This window comes from Salvelinus sp. IW2-2015, linkage group LG18 (genome assembly GCF_002910315.2).
Source record: "Salvelinus sp. IW2-2015 linkage group LG18, ASM291031v2, whole genome shotgun sequence".
In the NCBI taxonomy this organism is placed as follows: Eukaryota; Metazoa; Chordata; class Actinopteri; order Salmoniformes; family Salmonidae; genus Salvelinus; species Salvelinus sp. IW2-2015.
The window spans coordinates 46,431,948-46,447,909 of NC_036858.1; the positions used below are offsets into that span (position 1 = coordinate 46,431,948).

The window sequence follows — 15,962 nt, forward strand, 5'->3', positions numbered from 1 at the left end:
GCTGATTTCTTTTGATTTTCCCATGATGTCAAGCAAAGAGGCACTGAGTTTGAAGGTAAGGCCTTGAAATACATCCACAGGTACACCTCCAATTGACTCAAATGATGTCAATTAGCCTATCAGAAGCTTCTAAAGCCATGAAATAATTTTCTGGAATTTTCCAAACTGTTTAAAGGCACAGTCAACTTAGTGTATGTAAACTTCTGACCCACTAGAATTGTGATACAGTGAATTATAAGTCTGTAAACAATTGTTGGAAAAATGACTTGTGTCATGCACGAAGTATATGTCCTAACCGACTTGCCAAAACTATAGTTTGTTAACAAGACATTTGTGGAGTGGTTGAAAAACGAGTTAATGACTCCAACCTAAGTGTATGTAAATTTCCAACTTCAACTGTATGTAGATGCCCATCGAATCGAAGGAAAGGAGAGATGCACATCCCTAGTCTTTACGAATAGGCAAAATGCCTTTCTCTCTCCCTTTGACATTTAAGCAGTGTGTGTGTGTGTGTGTGTCAATGCTTGATGACCCCTTTTAATTGGGAAATCATGTTTGAACAGAAACTGCCATTGGCAACACAGGGGCTAGGGCCCGCAAACCAACCCAGGGAGTAGAATGTTTATTTAGAACACGAATGGCTACGTGTTGACATTGGTCACTCAAAATATTCAGGAATTATTTGTTGTCCAAACAGTATTTATATAACATGTCAGTCAGGTGGTGAGGTCATCTAGCTGGGCACACATGCTGTAGCTAACCAAGGTGATGGGAAATCTACTTTCCTCACACAACACCAAGGACAACATAAATAGTAATTCCCTAATAGGGTTTTCAGTTGTCTGTGGCACCCCCTATTGGAGATGTCTATATCGCAACCCAACTCTAAAACTCCCACCTGCATGGCCATTGTCCCTTGAGAAAAAAAGTGTATTGTATTCATATCCCTAGCGATAGACGGTGTCATCAATTTCCCTTGTCATCATGAGGCAAAGTTAGAAAAGATAGACGATGATAGCATACCAGCACCAGTAGTTTGGTTCTCTCACAGATGCCGGGCAGGTAGGGGAAGGGTGCTACCTCCTCACCCCTCAGACAGCTGCTGAGCCAGCTGAACACGCACGGAGGCTCCGCCCTCAGGAAGGACGGACGCAGCATCTGCTCCATCTGGGCTGCAGGAGAGGGAGGGGCCACGGAGACTGTCATTCAAAGTGTCACAACAGGCTCTGCGACTACAGACACACCTGTCCTTATCACTCAGTCAGACCATCCTTTCAATCAATATCAAGAAAATGAAAAGTCAAAGTGGTAGACATGCCCTCTCTTCTACGTGAGCAGAGAGGACTACACATGCTTTAGAAGTTGATTTGCCTCTTACCCTGATCTATGATGCAGGACTCCTTGAACGTGGTGATGAATGAGGGGTAATCTCGCCAGTACAGATCGATATACTCCTCCAGCTGCAGATCCCTTTTAATAAACAGTACAACAATTAGCAGGTCATAAGAGGGGCTGTTAATCTAACCTGAGCCATTGAATCAATACTTTTAATACCCAACCTGCTCTACCCTCACCGTGAAGCACTTACACAGACAGCTAACCACAACCAGAAGCAGATAAACCAATCAGAACTATGACTAAGCGAACACCCACGTAAACTTCTAGTACTAACGTGGGGGTTTCAGGCTGGGTTAGATGTAGTGAGGTCATTACGGTACAGGCCTAGCCGGGTTACCAGATTGGTCTGTGCTTTGGTTTAGCTACTGTATCTCTTTGTACAGTATGTATGGCAATGACAGTGAATACAATTATTAATTGGCTGAAGCACCAACTGTTGTGTCAACCAGCCTGGTAATACTAAATGACCAGGACAATAAAACAAGGCCCAAATAAGCACTAAGCAATTCAAGTGCCAGTTGATTCTCCCACTTCAGCTCTTCTTTTAAATGTAAAATGGGACTGTTGACGAGGTCACTTGACACACTTGAAACCGTTTTAATGCCATTTTCTTATCCTGGTAATATTAACGTTTTAGGAGAGACCAAACTCATCAGGTTTTATTGAGCAGTGACTCATCGGACATACTTCTCCATTTAAATGTTTAACAGCTTCATGAAATTGTTGTGTTCGTTCTGAATTGAATATCTGAATTGAAAAGATGCACCTGCGACCTGTCGCTTTAGTTCGCCTCTGAATGGCCATCGCTATCCGAGTGACAATAATAAATCCACAACATTTAACTGGAGTCATTTGAGAGTAATTCTCTCGTGGACAGGATGTTATCCAGGTGTCTGTCAATAGACTGTGGGATGCGACAACTAACGAGGAACTTTGTTCTGGTGTGCAGATTCCTTCAATTATTATTTGGAAAAATTACGATTTCACATCTCTTGAATTTCAGAGGGAGAGGGGACATTTGGCACATACTTTGGCTGAGAGTTTACGTTTAGGGGGGGGACCTTCACTAGTCTCATTAGTATATTTTCTTTTCTCATCTCCCTAGAACCTAATCGAGCATCTGACGCAATTACGCAAGGTTTTATTTATGGGTTTCCAAGATTATTTAAGAGCGTTAACCTAGATTGTGAAGACAGAGCACCAGTACCTGGCCAGCTGTTGCAGAAGGCCCACCAGTGATCGCCCCCCGCTCCTCTGCAGCTCGTCCAGCTTCAGCTCCTCATAGAGCAAGTGCAGCACGTAGAACAGGGCTGGGATGTGGGGGAAGAGTGGGGCAGAGGGGTCCAGACGCAGGGCAGGGGTGGAAGACAGAGACTCTTCACAGCCAGAGGTGTCGGTGGACTCCAGACTCACAGCACCACACGCATGCCTGAACACCACCTGTCTGTGGTAGTCTGAGCACCACATGTAGTCCCAGTCCTGGTGGATTATATGCATAGACACACGCACAAAGCCACACAGAAACACTCACACTTAAATTAAATGCATACACAGAAACAGGGCCCAAAGCCACACATACAAAAAGGTCAGTGGGTTAAGGACCAATATTTGTGCCTGGTCTGAATCAGCAGTTTCCCAACATGCACTTCCTTTCTTAAGTAACAGCTCTCAGCCAGAGGGTGAACTCTACACGACACCTCCCCAGTTCAACTGTGCACCCTTAACCCTGGGCCATGACCCCTTCCAGGATTCCATGCTACAGCAGAGCGCCACTTTCCCTCCACAACACCACTAACATACCACATTAATTTATAATGCACAGGGCAAACAGATGAAGGTAAGATGGACTACAGGTTATTTATCAACCTAACCATCATCTTCAATACTTTAGTTTTTTATACATCTATAAATAACAGTGCACTTGGAGCAGATTTCAACCATTTCAAAGTAGTGGCCTGTATATGAACTCAACATATTACTGAAATGCTTATTATGCATGACAGAAAAGCGAATTCACTCATAAGTTGACCTCATCGCTACCTCCTTTTAGCCTCTGTCTGGATTCAGAGCTTGAGAGTAACATGAATAGTCTTATGCTTTCCACGTAAAGCATGGTCTACGGGGGTAACCCCTACCTACCTCATCAGACCCTGTGTCCGAAGGCCGGGCCTTCTTTGGTGCGATCACAGGAGAGAGGGACACTTCAAAATGGAGCTGTGGGGTGAAAACAAAGGTCAAGAGCATGGTAGGGCTACAGACCAATTAACCATCTGATAAACAACATAGGTCCTTCCTGTGTTGCCTTGCCAACCTACCATTTGTGGCTTAGTCTCCATGTCTGGATTTCAGAGATGTGCAGGCTAAGGTGACATCGGTATGACCTAGATTGAGGAACTTCTATGTACTTGGGTATACTGTACATTCAGTAAGACTATCCTCCTAACGGGATCTGAACTCTCTACTTTAAGTCACTCCCTCTCCTGTGAATGACAGCACCGTTGCCAAGGCGACTCACGTTACGTGTCCAGCCCAGCCGCTCTGTGTTGTAGCCCATGAGAGTCATGAAGCAGGTGACAAACAGGTTCCACTCCAGGTGTGCGCTGGGCCCCCCGGGGGCGTTGTAGATGTTGTACCACTTTATCAGCACCTTCATGGCCGTTTCCTTGGGCAGGATGAAGCGCACCGCCTGGAGGCACTTCCTCACTACGGACACGAGGGGGATTAGGAAGCATATGTAAGACGGTGCACAATTACATCCATTTCACACAGAAAATGTACATTTGTATGTATCAAACTTGTGCTGATTTATATAACTGTCATGTTTTTTTAAAGTGGCGTGGTTAAAAAAAAAAGATCTACACTGAACAAAAATATAAACGCAACATGTAAAGTGTTGGTCCCATGTTTCATGAGTTGAAATAAAATTTCACAGAAAAGTTCCATATGCAAAAAAGGCTTATTTCTCTCAAATGTTGTGTACAAATTTGTTTACATCCCTGTTAGTGAGCATTTCTCTTTAGCCAAGACAATCCAGCCACCTGACACATATCTAGAAGCAGCTTAAACAGCAGCCACCTTGTGCTAGGGTGGATTGACCCCTTTACAGTTCACAACACACTGATGTCACGCACAGATGCGCGCAACTCTTGGCTGCAGTAAGAAAGCTTTCACCATCTGAGCCCATTCAACATGGCCTAGATTTACCTTTTTTATTACTTCTAAACAAAACACATTTTTGGGTTCTCACACGGTTACAAATTATGTTTTGATTCCTTCTTTAACAGTCGCTAAGACTATATTTGGTTGTGATCTTTGTTAAATAACTATTTAGGATGCAGCAGTTGTTAGCTAGAATGCTAACGGTCATTGACATAGGCTGTAGCAAAAGCCAGCCAAAGAACCATTTTACTGGTTGAAGTGTTTAAGTATAATGCAATTAATTTGCGATGACAAACATTATTTAAGGCAGGACATTCATACAAGCCTCAAAATCCTATTAGAATCCTAAAGTAGTGTGAAATGCACTCAAAATACTTTTTTTGTTGTTGCTGGCGTTCTATAAGAACTCCCCTGTGTTCTGCCACCACCTTGTGCGCGTCGCCCTCGTGCAGCAATGTTTGCAAACACAGAAAGGAGCTTTATAAAAGGCCACTCGAAAAAGTGCCGGTTTGTCAAACACCACAACAGATGTCTCAAGTTTTGAAGGAGCGTGCAATTGGCATGCTGGCTGCAGGAATGTTCACCAGAGCTGTTACCAGAGAATGTAATGTTCATTTCTCTACCATAAGCTGCCTCCTCCAACATCGTTTTTCGAGAATTTGGCAGTATGTCCAACTGGCCTCACAACCGCAGACCACGTGTATGGCGTCATGTGAACCAGCGGTTCGCGGATGTCAACGTTGTGAACAGAGTGCCCCATGGTGGGGTTATGGTATGGGCAGGCATAAGCTACGGACAACGAACACAATTGTATGTTATCGATGGCAATTTCAAACAGAGATACCGTAACAAGGTTCCTGAGGCCCATTGTCGTGCCATTCATCTGCCGCCATCACCTCATGTTTCAGCATGTTCATGCACGGCCCCATGTCGTAAGGATCTGTACACAATTCCTGGAAGCTGAAAATGTCCCAGTTCTTCCCATGGCCTGCATACTCACCAGAAATGTCACCAATTGAGCTTGTTAAGGATGCTCTGAATCAACAAGTATGACAGCATGTCCTAGTTCCCGCCAATATCCAGGAACTTCGCACAGCCAATGAAGAGGAGTGGGACAACATTCCACAGGCCACAATCAACAGCCTGATCAACTCTACGCGAAGGAGATGTGTCACGCTGCATGAGGCAAATGGTGGTCACACCAGATACTGCTGTTTTTCTAATCCATGCCCCCTTTTTATTTTTAAAGGCATCTGTGACCAACAGATGCATATCTGTATTCCCAGTCATGTGAAATCCATAGATTAGGGCCAAATGAATTTATTTTAAGTGACTGATTTTAACTTGTTGCATGTTGTGTTTATATTTTTGTTCAGTACATATATTCATTGTGCCTACATTGACATCAAATTACACGAAGGTCTGTGATTAGTGTCCGTGTCGTCTCCCAGGTCCACCCAATCATACAGGTAATTAACTCCACCCGCAATCTCTAATTGGACAACAAACTCCAAAAGGTCAAGGCAAAGCAGGAGAAATGCCATTTCATTAGACTGAGAAGTCCTGGCTTTTGGATCAATTAGGCACTAATATGTGGGAACTGGGAACAACACTACGCTGTAATCAGTAGTGGTTTCACAAAACAAAAGATGTGGAATCAAAGAGTCGAAAGTTCATGGTTTAAACAAAGACAGAGACCTTAAAAAACGCACAAAAAGCCAATTAGGGTTGTAAGGCAAATACCGGTACACCCGAGTGCTCCATTTCCTCAATTACAGTGTAAAATGATACGCTATTACACTTATCTACAGCTGGGTAGAAAGATGAGCCACAGCATGTTTTACAGTACATGCATGCACTGGTGGATAAGGCTGCGTCAGCAGAGGCTCAAATGTCGCCACAGGAAAGACATGCATGGTTTCAGTATAGGTCGCCATACATAAAGTCATTTACAAAAAAAAGTACCCATCTTTAGATATTACTGTCACAGACTCTTCACGCACAAACGCAAGGAAGCAAGGTCAATATACCCACTTACTGACAGGAACAGAAATGGTCTTTTGCTTAAGCAATAATATACCTGAACACAGACTTCCATTATATACCAGCACTACAGAGCATGTCATTGGGCAGGATAGGAACGGAGCAGAATCATCTCTCCCTCTCATCTACTCCCCCTTCCCTCCTTTCCACCCTCATCAACATGTTCCAGAGCATCCCCCGCCCCCCCCAACTGAGCTGGAGAATCGACACTCCAGGGCCCAATCGAATATTTGGCTGAATAAGGGCATGGGAATCCCACCATAACAAACAGCAACTACAACTGCCTAGTGTGGAGTAGCTGCTGTGGTGATGCCTTCGTAATTTTTATTTATTTATTTTTATTTCACCTTTATTTAACCAGGTAGGCAAATTGAGAACACATTCTCATTTACAATTGCGACCTGGCCAACATAAAGCAAAGCAGTTCGACACATACAACAACACATAGTTACACATGGAGTAAAACAAACATACAGTCAATAATACAGTGAAAAATAAGTCTATATACAATGTGAGCAAGTGAGGTGAGATAAGGGAGGTGAAGGCAAACAAAATATATATATAAATAAATAAAAATATAAAAAGGCCATGGTGGCGAAGTAAATACAATATAGCAAGTAAAAAATAAAAAAAACACTGGAATGGTTGGTTTGCAGTGGAAGAAAGTGTAAAGTAGAGATAGAAATAATGGGGTGCAAAGGAGCAAAATAAATAAATAAATACAGTAGGTAAAGAGGTAGTTGTTTGGGCTAAATTATAGATGGGCTATGTACAGGTGCAGTAATCTATGAGCTGCTCTGACAGCTGGTGCTTAAAGCTAGTGAGGGAGATAAGTGTTTCCAGTTTCAGAGATTTTTGTAGTTCGTTCCAGTCATTGGCAGCAGAGAACTGGAAGGAGAGGCGGCCAAAGGAAGAATTGGTTTTGGGGGTGACCAGAGATATACCTGCTGGAGCGCGTGCTACAGGTAGGTGCTGCTATGGTGACCAGCGAGCTGAGATAAGGGGGGACTTTACCTAGCAGGGTCTTGTAGATGACCTGGARCCAGTGGGTTTGGCGACGAGTATGAAGCGAGGGCCAGCCAACGAGAGTGTACAGGTCGCAGTGGTGGGTAGTATATGGGGCTTTGGTGACAAAACGGATGGCACTGTGATAGACTGCATCCAATTTATTGAGTAGGGTTTTGGAGGCAATTTTGTAAATGACATCACCGAAGTCGAGGATTGGTAGGATGGTCAGTTTTACAAGGGTATGTTTGGCAGCATGAGTGAAGGATGCTTTGTTGCGGAATAGGAAGCCAATGGCTTACCCTGTGATAGGTAATGCTGATAGGTAATATCTGGGTAATGCTGTGGCTTACCCAGATAGAATGGAATGTATATAGTCACTGTGTGTGTACGTCATGTGGCATGACAGGAGAAATGAGAGTGGGTGGGGGATGTCAAGTGTGTGTAGGGGAATGGTGAGTGTGTAAGTACGAGCGAGGAACAGTGGGTTGGGGTCCCCTTAGGTTTACGTCAATGTGACAGCGGGAGGCTGGCAGCACTTAAACCCAATTTTCAGGCCATCAACGCTGGATGACTCAGCTGTGTGAGACACCTAATCCAATACACAATATCTTGTCACGCACATTGGTTTTGCACATTGTTGTGTTAAAACTTACCCAGCTCTGAGGTAGCAATTTCAGGGATAGTTATCCTCAGCATTGTGCCGTTGCTTAGCTCCTACAAAAAAAAATAACATATGAATCAGAGGGATATAGATCATTTCACCATAAGTTAGAGATGTCTACACACTACCTTTCAGTCAACTCTTGAAAGCTTTGATCAATTAAATCATTTGACATAAATGACATCAAGGGATAAAAAATCGAATCAATTTGACATGTCATAACATATGCAGTTGGACTTTGACAGTTAAAATCTTAAAAAATAAACATCTCAGTCAAGAGGGGCTCTCTCAAAAGAGCTTGAAAATGACTGACAGGTCTGAGAGGAAAAAGGTCCCTTGGCTGAGCGGCATGTCTTTACCGGTCTTGACAAAACTGCCCCTGCAGGTAGCGATGTCCACCAAGAGAATTGTAACCTTATTGGACCCAGTAACCATACTGACAGGCCTCTGGTGCTCAGTTCTGTACACAGGCTGAGCTTTTCTCCATTCCAATTCATCAAATTAAGCTGTTCAATTAGTGTCCGCTTAAAAAACATTCACCCCTGGAGGTCTAAGTACTCACATATCAACCAGCCAGACTCAAACTCATTATACCCTCCACCTTTCACTCATATCAATACATACACACACCCAACAACCCACCGACCCACACACCCAACCACACACCGACACACACCCCCAACCACCCACCCACACAACACACACACACACCCAACCACCCACCGACACAACCACCCACACAACCACCCACACACACCCAACACCCACCGACCCACCACACCACACCCCAACACCCACCCACACACCAACCACCCACACACACACCCAGCCACCCACCTCCCCCCCCACCACACACACACACACACCCAGCCACACACCGACCACACGCACAACACACACAGCCACCCACCGACCCCCCCCCACCACACACACACACACACCAGCCACCGACCCTCACACACCAACCACCCACCGACCCCCACACACACACCCAGCCACCGGCCCCCCCACCAGACACACACACCCAGCCACCCACCGACCCCCCCCCACCACACACACACACCACCCACCCACCCACCGACCCACACACACCCAACCACCCACACCCAAGATACACACCCAACCACCCACCGACCCCCACACACCCAACCACCCACCGACCCCCACAAAACACACCCAGGCCACCGCCCCCCCACCACAGACACACACACCCAGCCACCCGCCGAACCCCCCCACCACACACACACACACACACACAGCCACCCACCGAACCCCCCCCACCACCACATACCACACCAGCCACACACCCAACCACCCACCGACATCCCCACACCCCCAACAGAACCACCCACTGACCCCCACACACACACACCCAACCACCCACCGACCCCACACACACACACCCAACCACCCACCGACCCCACACCCACAACACCCAACCGCCCACCGACCCCACACACACACACCCACCGCCCACCGACCCCCACACACACACACCCAACCGCCCACGACCCCCACACACACACACCCAACCGCCCACCGACCCCCACCACACACACACCCAACCGCCCACCGACCCCCACACACACACACACCAACCGCCCACCGACCCCACACACACACACCCAACCGCCCACCGACCCCCACACAACACAACCCAACCGCCCACCGACCCCCACACACACACACCCAACCGCCCACCGACCCCCACACACACACACCCAACCGCCCCACCGACCCCCACACACACACACCCAACCGCCCACCGACCCCCACACACACACACCCAACCACCCACCGACCCCACACACACACACCCAACCACCCACCGACCCCCCCCACACACACCCAACCACCCACGACCCCCCCACACCACACAACCACCCACCGACCCCCACACACACACACCCAACCACCCACCGACCCCCACACACACACACACCAGGGTGACTCTGCTGCTGACGGGGTCTCTGAGGGCGTGGATGTAGGGTACAGACTGTTGAAAGGTGTAGTCGCCCAGCCAGGAGGTCTCGTGGTGCTTGGTGAAGCCCCTCAGCTCTGATACAGGGGAGGGCATGGCCACCTGGCCAACAGGAAGGGAGTGGAGGAGGGACAAACAAGAACTCAGCTACCCAGGATATATAGACACAATCAAGATAATTTGTGGCAAGTTAGGGGAACTAATCCATACACTTCAACTCTACCTTCTAAAGCAATTCCGTAATGAATGCAACATATATTAAATTGATTCATCTACTGTTCGTTTCTCCCAATCTATATCCTTAAAAAACAGACGTCACACAGTCTGAAGTTTAAATCTAATTAGAGTATTGATCAGGATCCATAATATAGTCTCCATTAGTCACTGGCTGGTCTACTGCAGACTAATACTGCAGCTTCACTCTACTGTCAATGGAGGGACGTCAGAGGGACAGCAGTTCTTCACTGTAATTCATATTGAGATTGCACCATTTCCATTAACTACCTGCTTTCAGTTTGGTGGTTAGTTATACTCTGTCATAGCAATCTGACTTAATTTCCATGACAGCAGCTTAATTATTTTGATGCATTCATTGCAATTGCACTTATCATTCTAATAACCAACCCAATAGATATACACCCCTATCTCAGGTTTCAGTGGTACCTCCTCTAGTCTTCCTATGTGTCTCCCTGTGGCCTTGGCGGGAGTGCTCACACTGTCCATGGGGGTACTCAGGTGGGTTACGTGGTTGGACAGGCTGAAGGTGGGAGACAGGAGGCCAGGAACAAACACCTTGCTCACCTGTGGACAGACCACATTTTACCAATTGAACTTGCATCACCAATAAACACATTTAAACAGTGTGAGCACTACTTTCTAGTTACCCTCGTCACTCCAGTGTACAGAACCAAGCTTCCATTGGCTTCCAGAACTAGCATGGCATCTATATCCTGAGAGGAAAAGTAACAGTTTGAGATGAGACCAAACCAATGATGTAATAATCATGTAATAACATAGTACACAAGCACATAGTGTATTCGGAAAGTATTCAGACCCCTTGACTTTTTCAACATTTTGTTACATTACAGCCTTATTCTAAAATGTATTAAATATATTTTTTTTATTATCAATACACACACAAAATCCCCTAATGACAAAGCGAAAACAAGTTTATATAATTTTTTGCAAATGTATAAAAAATTAAAATACCTTATTTAAGTTAGTATTTCAGACCCTTTGCTATGAGACTCAAAATTGAGCTCAGGTGCATTCGGTTTCCATTGATCATCCTGATTGGAGTACACCTGTGCTAAATTCAATTGATTGGACATTATTTGGAAAGGCACACACCTGCCTATACAAGGTCCCACAGTTGACAGTGCATGTCAGAGCAAAAACCAAGCCATGAGGTAGAAGGAATTGTCCGTAGAGCTCCAAGACAGGATTGTGTCGAGGCACAGATCTAGGGAAGGGTACGTCTGCAGCATTGAAGGTCCCCAAGAACACAGTGGCCTCCATCATTCTTAAATGGATCAAGTTTGGAACCAAGACTGTTCTTAGAGCAATCAGGGGAGAAGGGCCTTGGTCAGGGAGGTGACCAAGAACCTGATGGTCACTGACAGAGCTCCAGAGTTCCTCTGTGGAGATGGTTTTCCTTCTGGAAGGTTCTCCCATCTCTGCAGCACTCCACCACTCCATCTGGTCTGATAAAACCAAGATTGAACTCTTTGGCCTGAATGCCAAGTGTCAAATCTGGAGGAAACCTGGAACCATCCCTACTATGAATCATGGTTGTGGCAACATGTTTTTCAGCGGCAGGGACTGGGAGACTAGTCAGGATCAAGGGAAAGATTAACTGAGAAAAGTACAGAGAGATCCTTGATGAAAACCTGCTCCAGAGCGCTCAGGACCTCAGACTGGGACGAAGCTTCACCTTCCAACAGGACAACAACCCTAAGCACACAGCCAAGACAACGCAGGAGTGGCTTCGAGACAAGTCTCAATGTCCTTGAGTGGCCCAGCCAGAGCTCGGACTTTAACAAGATCGAACATCTCTGGAGAGACCTGAAAATAGCTGTGCAGCAACACTCCCCATCCAACCTGACAGAGCTTGAGAGGATCCGCAGAGAAGAATGGGAGAAACTCCCCAAATACAGGTGTGCCAAGTTTGTAGCATCATATCCAAGAAGACTCGATGCTGTAATCACTGCCAAAAGCTGTTTCAACAAAGTACTGAGTAAAGGATCTGAATAGTTATGTAAATGTGATATTTCAGTTATTTTTTATTTTATACATTTGCAAGAAAATCTAAAAACAATTTTTGGGTCATTATGGGGTATTGTGTGTAGATTGATGAGGGGAAGGAAACTATTTAATACATTTTAGAATAAGGCTGTAAGGTACAAAATGTGGAAAAAGTCAAGGGGTCTGTATACTTTCCGAATACACTGTATGGACACAGCAACACACCATTTTACACATGCAGAATAAAGCAGTCAATAAGATAGGACCTTGACCATCATAAAAGTACAGTATGCCTTTGATAAGTAGAGGATTAAGATCTAGCCTAAAATAGCTTAATTGGGTCCTGAGAGACATAGAATCGTTGCCACCGCTAAGGGAAACGCAAAGCAATTAGTCAAATTGACTTTACCTGCAATGGTGCTGCGTCTTTTGCAGGGATAGTGGCAACAGATGCAAAGATAAGCTGGGAAGGATTGTTGCTCTCAATGAATTTTACACATCTGTGAAGATAAACAAATCAACATGTGAGAGAGAGTGATTTACTGAGACTGAGAAAGAAAGACAGAGATAGGACACCGAAAGCTACAAAGATAAGATGCGTGTTCCCTGACCTGAGCTGTTGGTGGGACTCCACGAGGAAGCACAAGTACTTGTTCTCACACAAGTCAGAGGTGATGAACACCTTAGAGGCCTGGCAGCTCATCTCCCTGTAGAAGCAGAGTGTTGTTAACCTCTCTCTCAGACACACAGCATCACCTTTAAACACCATAACTGTATAACAGCCATATATTTACTGTTCAATTATTTTTTATCTTCCCCTTGTCAAATGGATAGTTGCTGTGTATATGTATGTACATTTATTCAGCACAAGAATTGCCCCACAGAGACAATAAAGATATATTTAATTGCATTCTCACACCTATGATCACATTGTGCCCTACAATTATGGATTCCATGGTACTAGAAATGTCATTACAATTTTGCTATATGTTCTCAGGACTTTAATTATTCCAACCTTAGGAGTAATAAAATATTTTTCAGCATTTAAAAACATATTGTAAACACTGTAGGGTTGAGCGATGTCAACCATTGTCCCATCGTGAATATGTACCCATAAAACATTGTGATTTAAAATGTTATCGGCCCCTATTGGCCGACCCCATTATGGCCACACATGATGGAGTCATGACAGTCTGATTAGGTTATAGATCATGGAGTCTACCGTCTTCAAAACTGGATAATAATTGCTTTATATGCCTCAAAATAAAGGTGAATGAATAATATTGTTTGTCCTCTCTCTCATAAAGCTATGATTGAGAAAAACCTATGCCTAGGCTAAACACTTTCATTCTTGTTATTTTTGAAAGCGTCAATTTCAGCACAACACCTTCTCAGGTTAGACTATTTGAGAAATGTGTTACTGTTCATAACTTTAACTTGTCTTAAAGATTGTATGATAGGCCTCGGAGGAGGATAGGTTATTGGCCATTTGGTCTTCAACCTGGCATGGAGGAATGTTTTTCCCATAGATCATTTCTAACTTGATGAAACTGTCATTCATAGGCTATTGATACGATTTTTTCCCTCTCATTATTATTATCCTGGCTACCTTACGTTTTTAGGCTATTCAAACAACTTTTTGACATGGAACTCTGTTACGTTCATTGTTTGAGCGGGAGAAAGACATGCATAAAACAAAGAAAGCGCAGCCTATAGGCCAAAGTCATATTCCTAACGTATCGAATGGAGAGAGAAGGGAACATAGGCTACGTTTTTTTTTAAACAACTAGAAAAGATAGTTAAGGAGTGTCCGTTATAAAAACCAATGAAAATGTTTAGGCTATGAGGCCCACACATCTGACAGAGAGAGAGAGAGAGAGACAAACAATATTTTCTGGACATTTTGTGCTGTTTTGGTGGAATTCTCTGCTCCGTCTGTCCTACATTCCTCTCTTGCGTTCTGTATAGAACATATTTATTGAAATAGGCTATAGCAAATAGGAATAGGCAAATTACTGAGAACGTCACTTGTGTGCTGCCCTGCTGTGCAATGCAAGACTCCGTTCTTTACTGCGCTGCGTCAGTCAAGTTCAAATAGGCTAAACCATTGTTGCATCACAATTGTCATCTATCATCGACAATAGATAATGTTATCATAATATAGTCCAACTAAAAAAACACAGTAACATGGAAAGATCAGCAGTGTCTAACTGACAAAAATAGTGACAAACATTCATAGATTTTTTTCGCAATATTATTATGGGACGATATATCTATATATATATATATATATATATATATATAGGACTTCAAAATCAAAATCTGGATATTTTTCATCCTATAGTTTGTTCTTCCTCTTCTTTACAAATAGTGAGCCAAAATGTTTTCAGCGCTTTTATTTCCAAGACAAATATTTTCATGCGCTCTCGTCTCTCTGGAGCAGATACAGTTGAAGTCGGAAGTTTACATACACCTTAGCCAAATACATTTAAACTCAGTTTTTCACAATTCCTGACATTTAATCCTAGTAAAAATTCCCTGTTTTAGGTCAGTTAGGATCACTACTTTATTTTAAGAATGTGAAATGTCAGAATAATACTAGAGAGTGATTTATTTATTTCATCACTTTCCCAGTGTGTCAGAAGTTTACATACACTCAATTAGTATTTGGTAGCATTGCCTTTAAATTGTTTAACTTGGGTCAAACGTTTTGGGTAGCCTTCCACAAGCTTCCCACAATAAGTTGGGTGAATTTTGGCCCATTCCTCCTGACAGAGCTGGTGTAACTGAGTCAGGTTTGTAGGCCTCCTTGCTCGCACACGCTTTTTCAGTTCTGCCCACAAATTTTCTATAGGATTGAGGTCAGGGCTTTGTGATAGCCACTCCAATACCTTGACTTTGTTGTCCTTAAGCCATTTTGCCACAACTTTGGAAGAATGCTTGGGGTCATTGTCCATTTGGAAGACCCATTTGCGACCAAGCTTTAACTTCCTGACTGATGTCTTGAAATGTTGCTTCAATATATCCACATAATTTTCCTTCCTCATGGAGCCATCTATTTTGTGAAGTGCACCAGTCTCTCCTGCAGCAAAGCACCCCCACAACCTGATGCTGCCACCCCCATGCTTCACAGTTGGGATGGTGTTCTTCGGCTTGCAAGCCTCCCCCTTTTTCCTCCAAACATAACGATGGTCATTATGGCCAAACAGTTCTATTTTTGTTTCATCACACCAGAGGACATTTCTCCAAAAAGTATGATCTTTGTCCCCATGTGCAGTTGCAAACCGTAGTCTGGCTTTTTTATGGAGGTTTTGGAGCAGTGGCTTCTTCCTTGATGAGCAGCCTTTCAGGTTATGTCGATATAGGACTCGTTTTACTGTGGATATAGATACTTTGTACCTGTTTCCTCCAGCATCTTCACAAGGTCCTTTGCTCTTGTTCTGGGATTGATTTGCACTTTTCGCACCA

The 15,962-nt window shown here is 44.3% G+C and overlaps 1 protein-coding gene across 2 annotated transcripts in view; it reads right to left on the reverse strand.

Annotated features, from left to right (window-relative positions):
- anapc1 (anaphase promoting complex subunit 1) overlaps positions 1–15,962 on the reverse strand; it is a 59,346-nt gene that overhangs the window by 32,354 nt on the left and 11,030 nt on the right. For both annotated transcript variants that reach the window (XM_024007432.2, XM_024007431.2), the window contains exons 11-21: positions 13,106–13,201; positions 12,904–12,994; positions 11,135–11,200; positions 10,914–11,051; positions 10,212–10,352; positions 8,262–8,322; positions 3,914–4,101; positions 3,538–3,612; positions 2,606–2,877; positions 1,379–1,470; positions 1,024–1,172 (exon numbers count right to left, since the gene is read on the reverse strand). In XM_024007432.2, the coding sequence (XP_023863200.1) occupies positions 1,024–1,172; positions 1,379–1,470; positions 2,606–2,877; positions 3,538–3,612; positions 3,914–4,101; positions 8,262–8,322; positions 10,212–10,352; positions 10,914–11,051; positions 11,135–11,200; positions 12,904–12,994; positions 13,106–13,201 (1,369 nt within the window). The remainder of the gene's footprint in view (positions 1–1,023; positions 1,173–1,378; positions 1,471–2,605; positions 2,878–3,537; positions 3,613–3,913; positions 4,102–8,261; positions 8,323–10,211; positions 10,353–10,913; positions 11,052–11,134; positions 11,201–12,903; positions 12,995–13,105; positions 13,202–15,962) is intronic.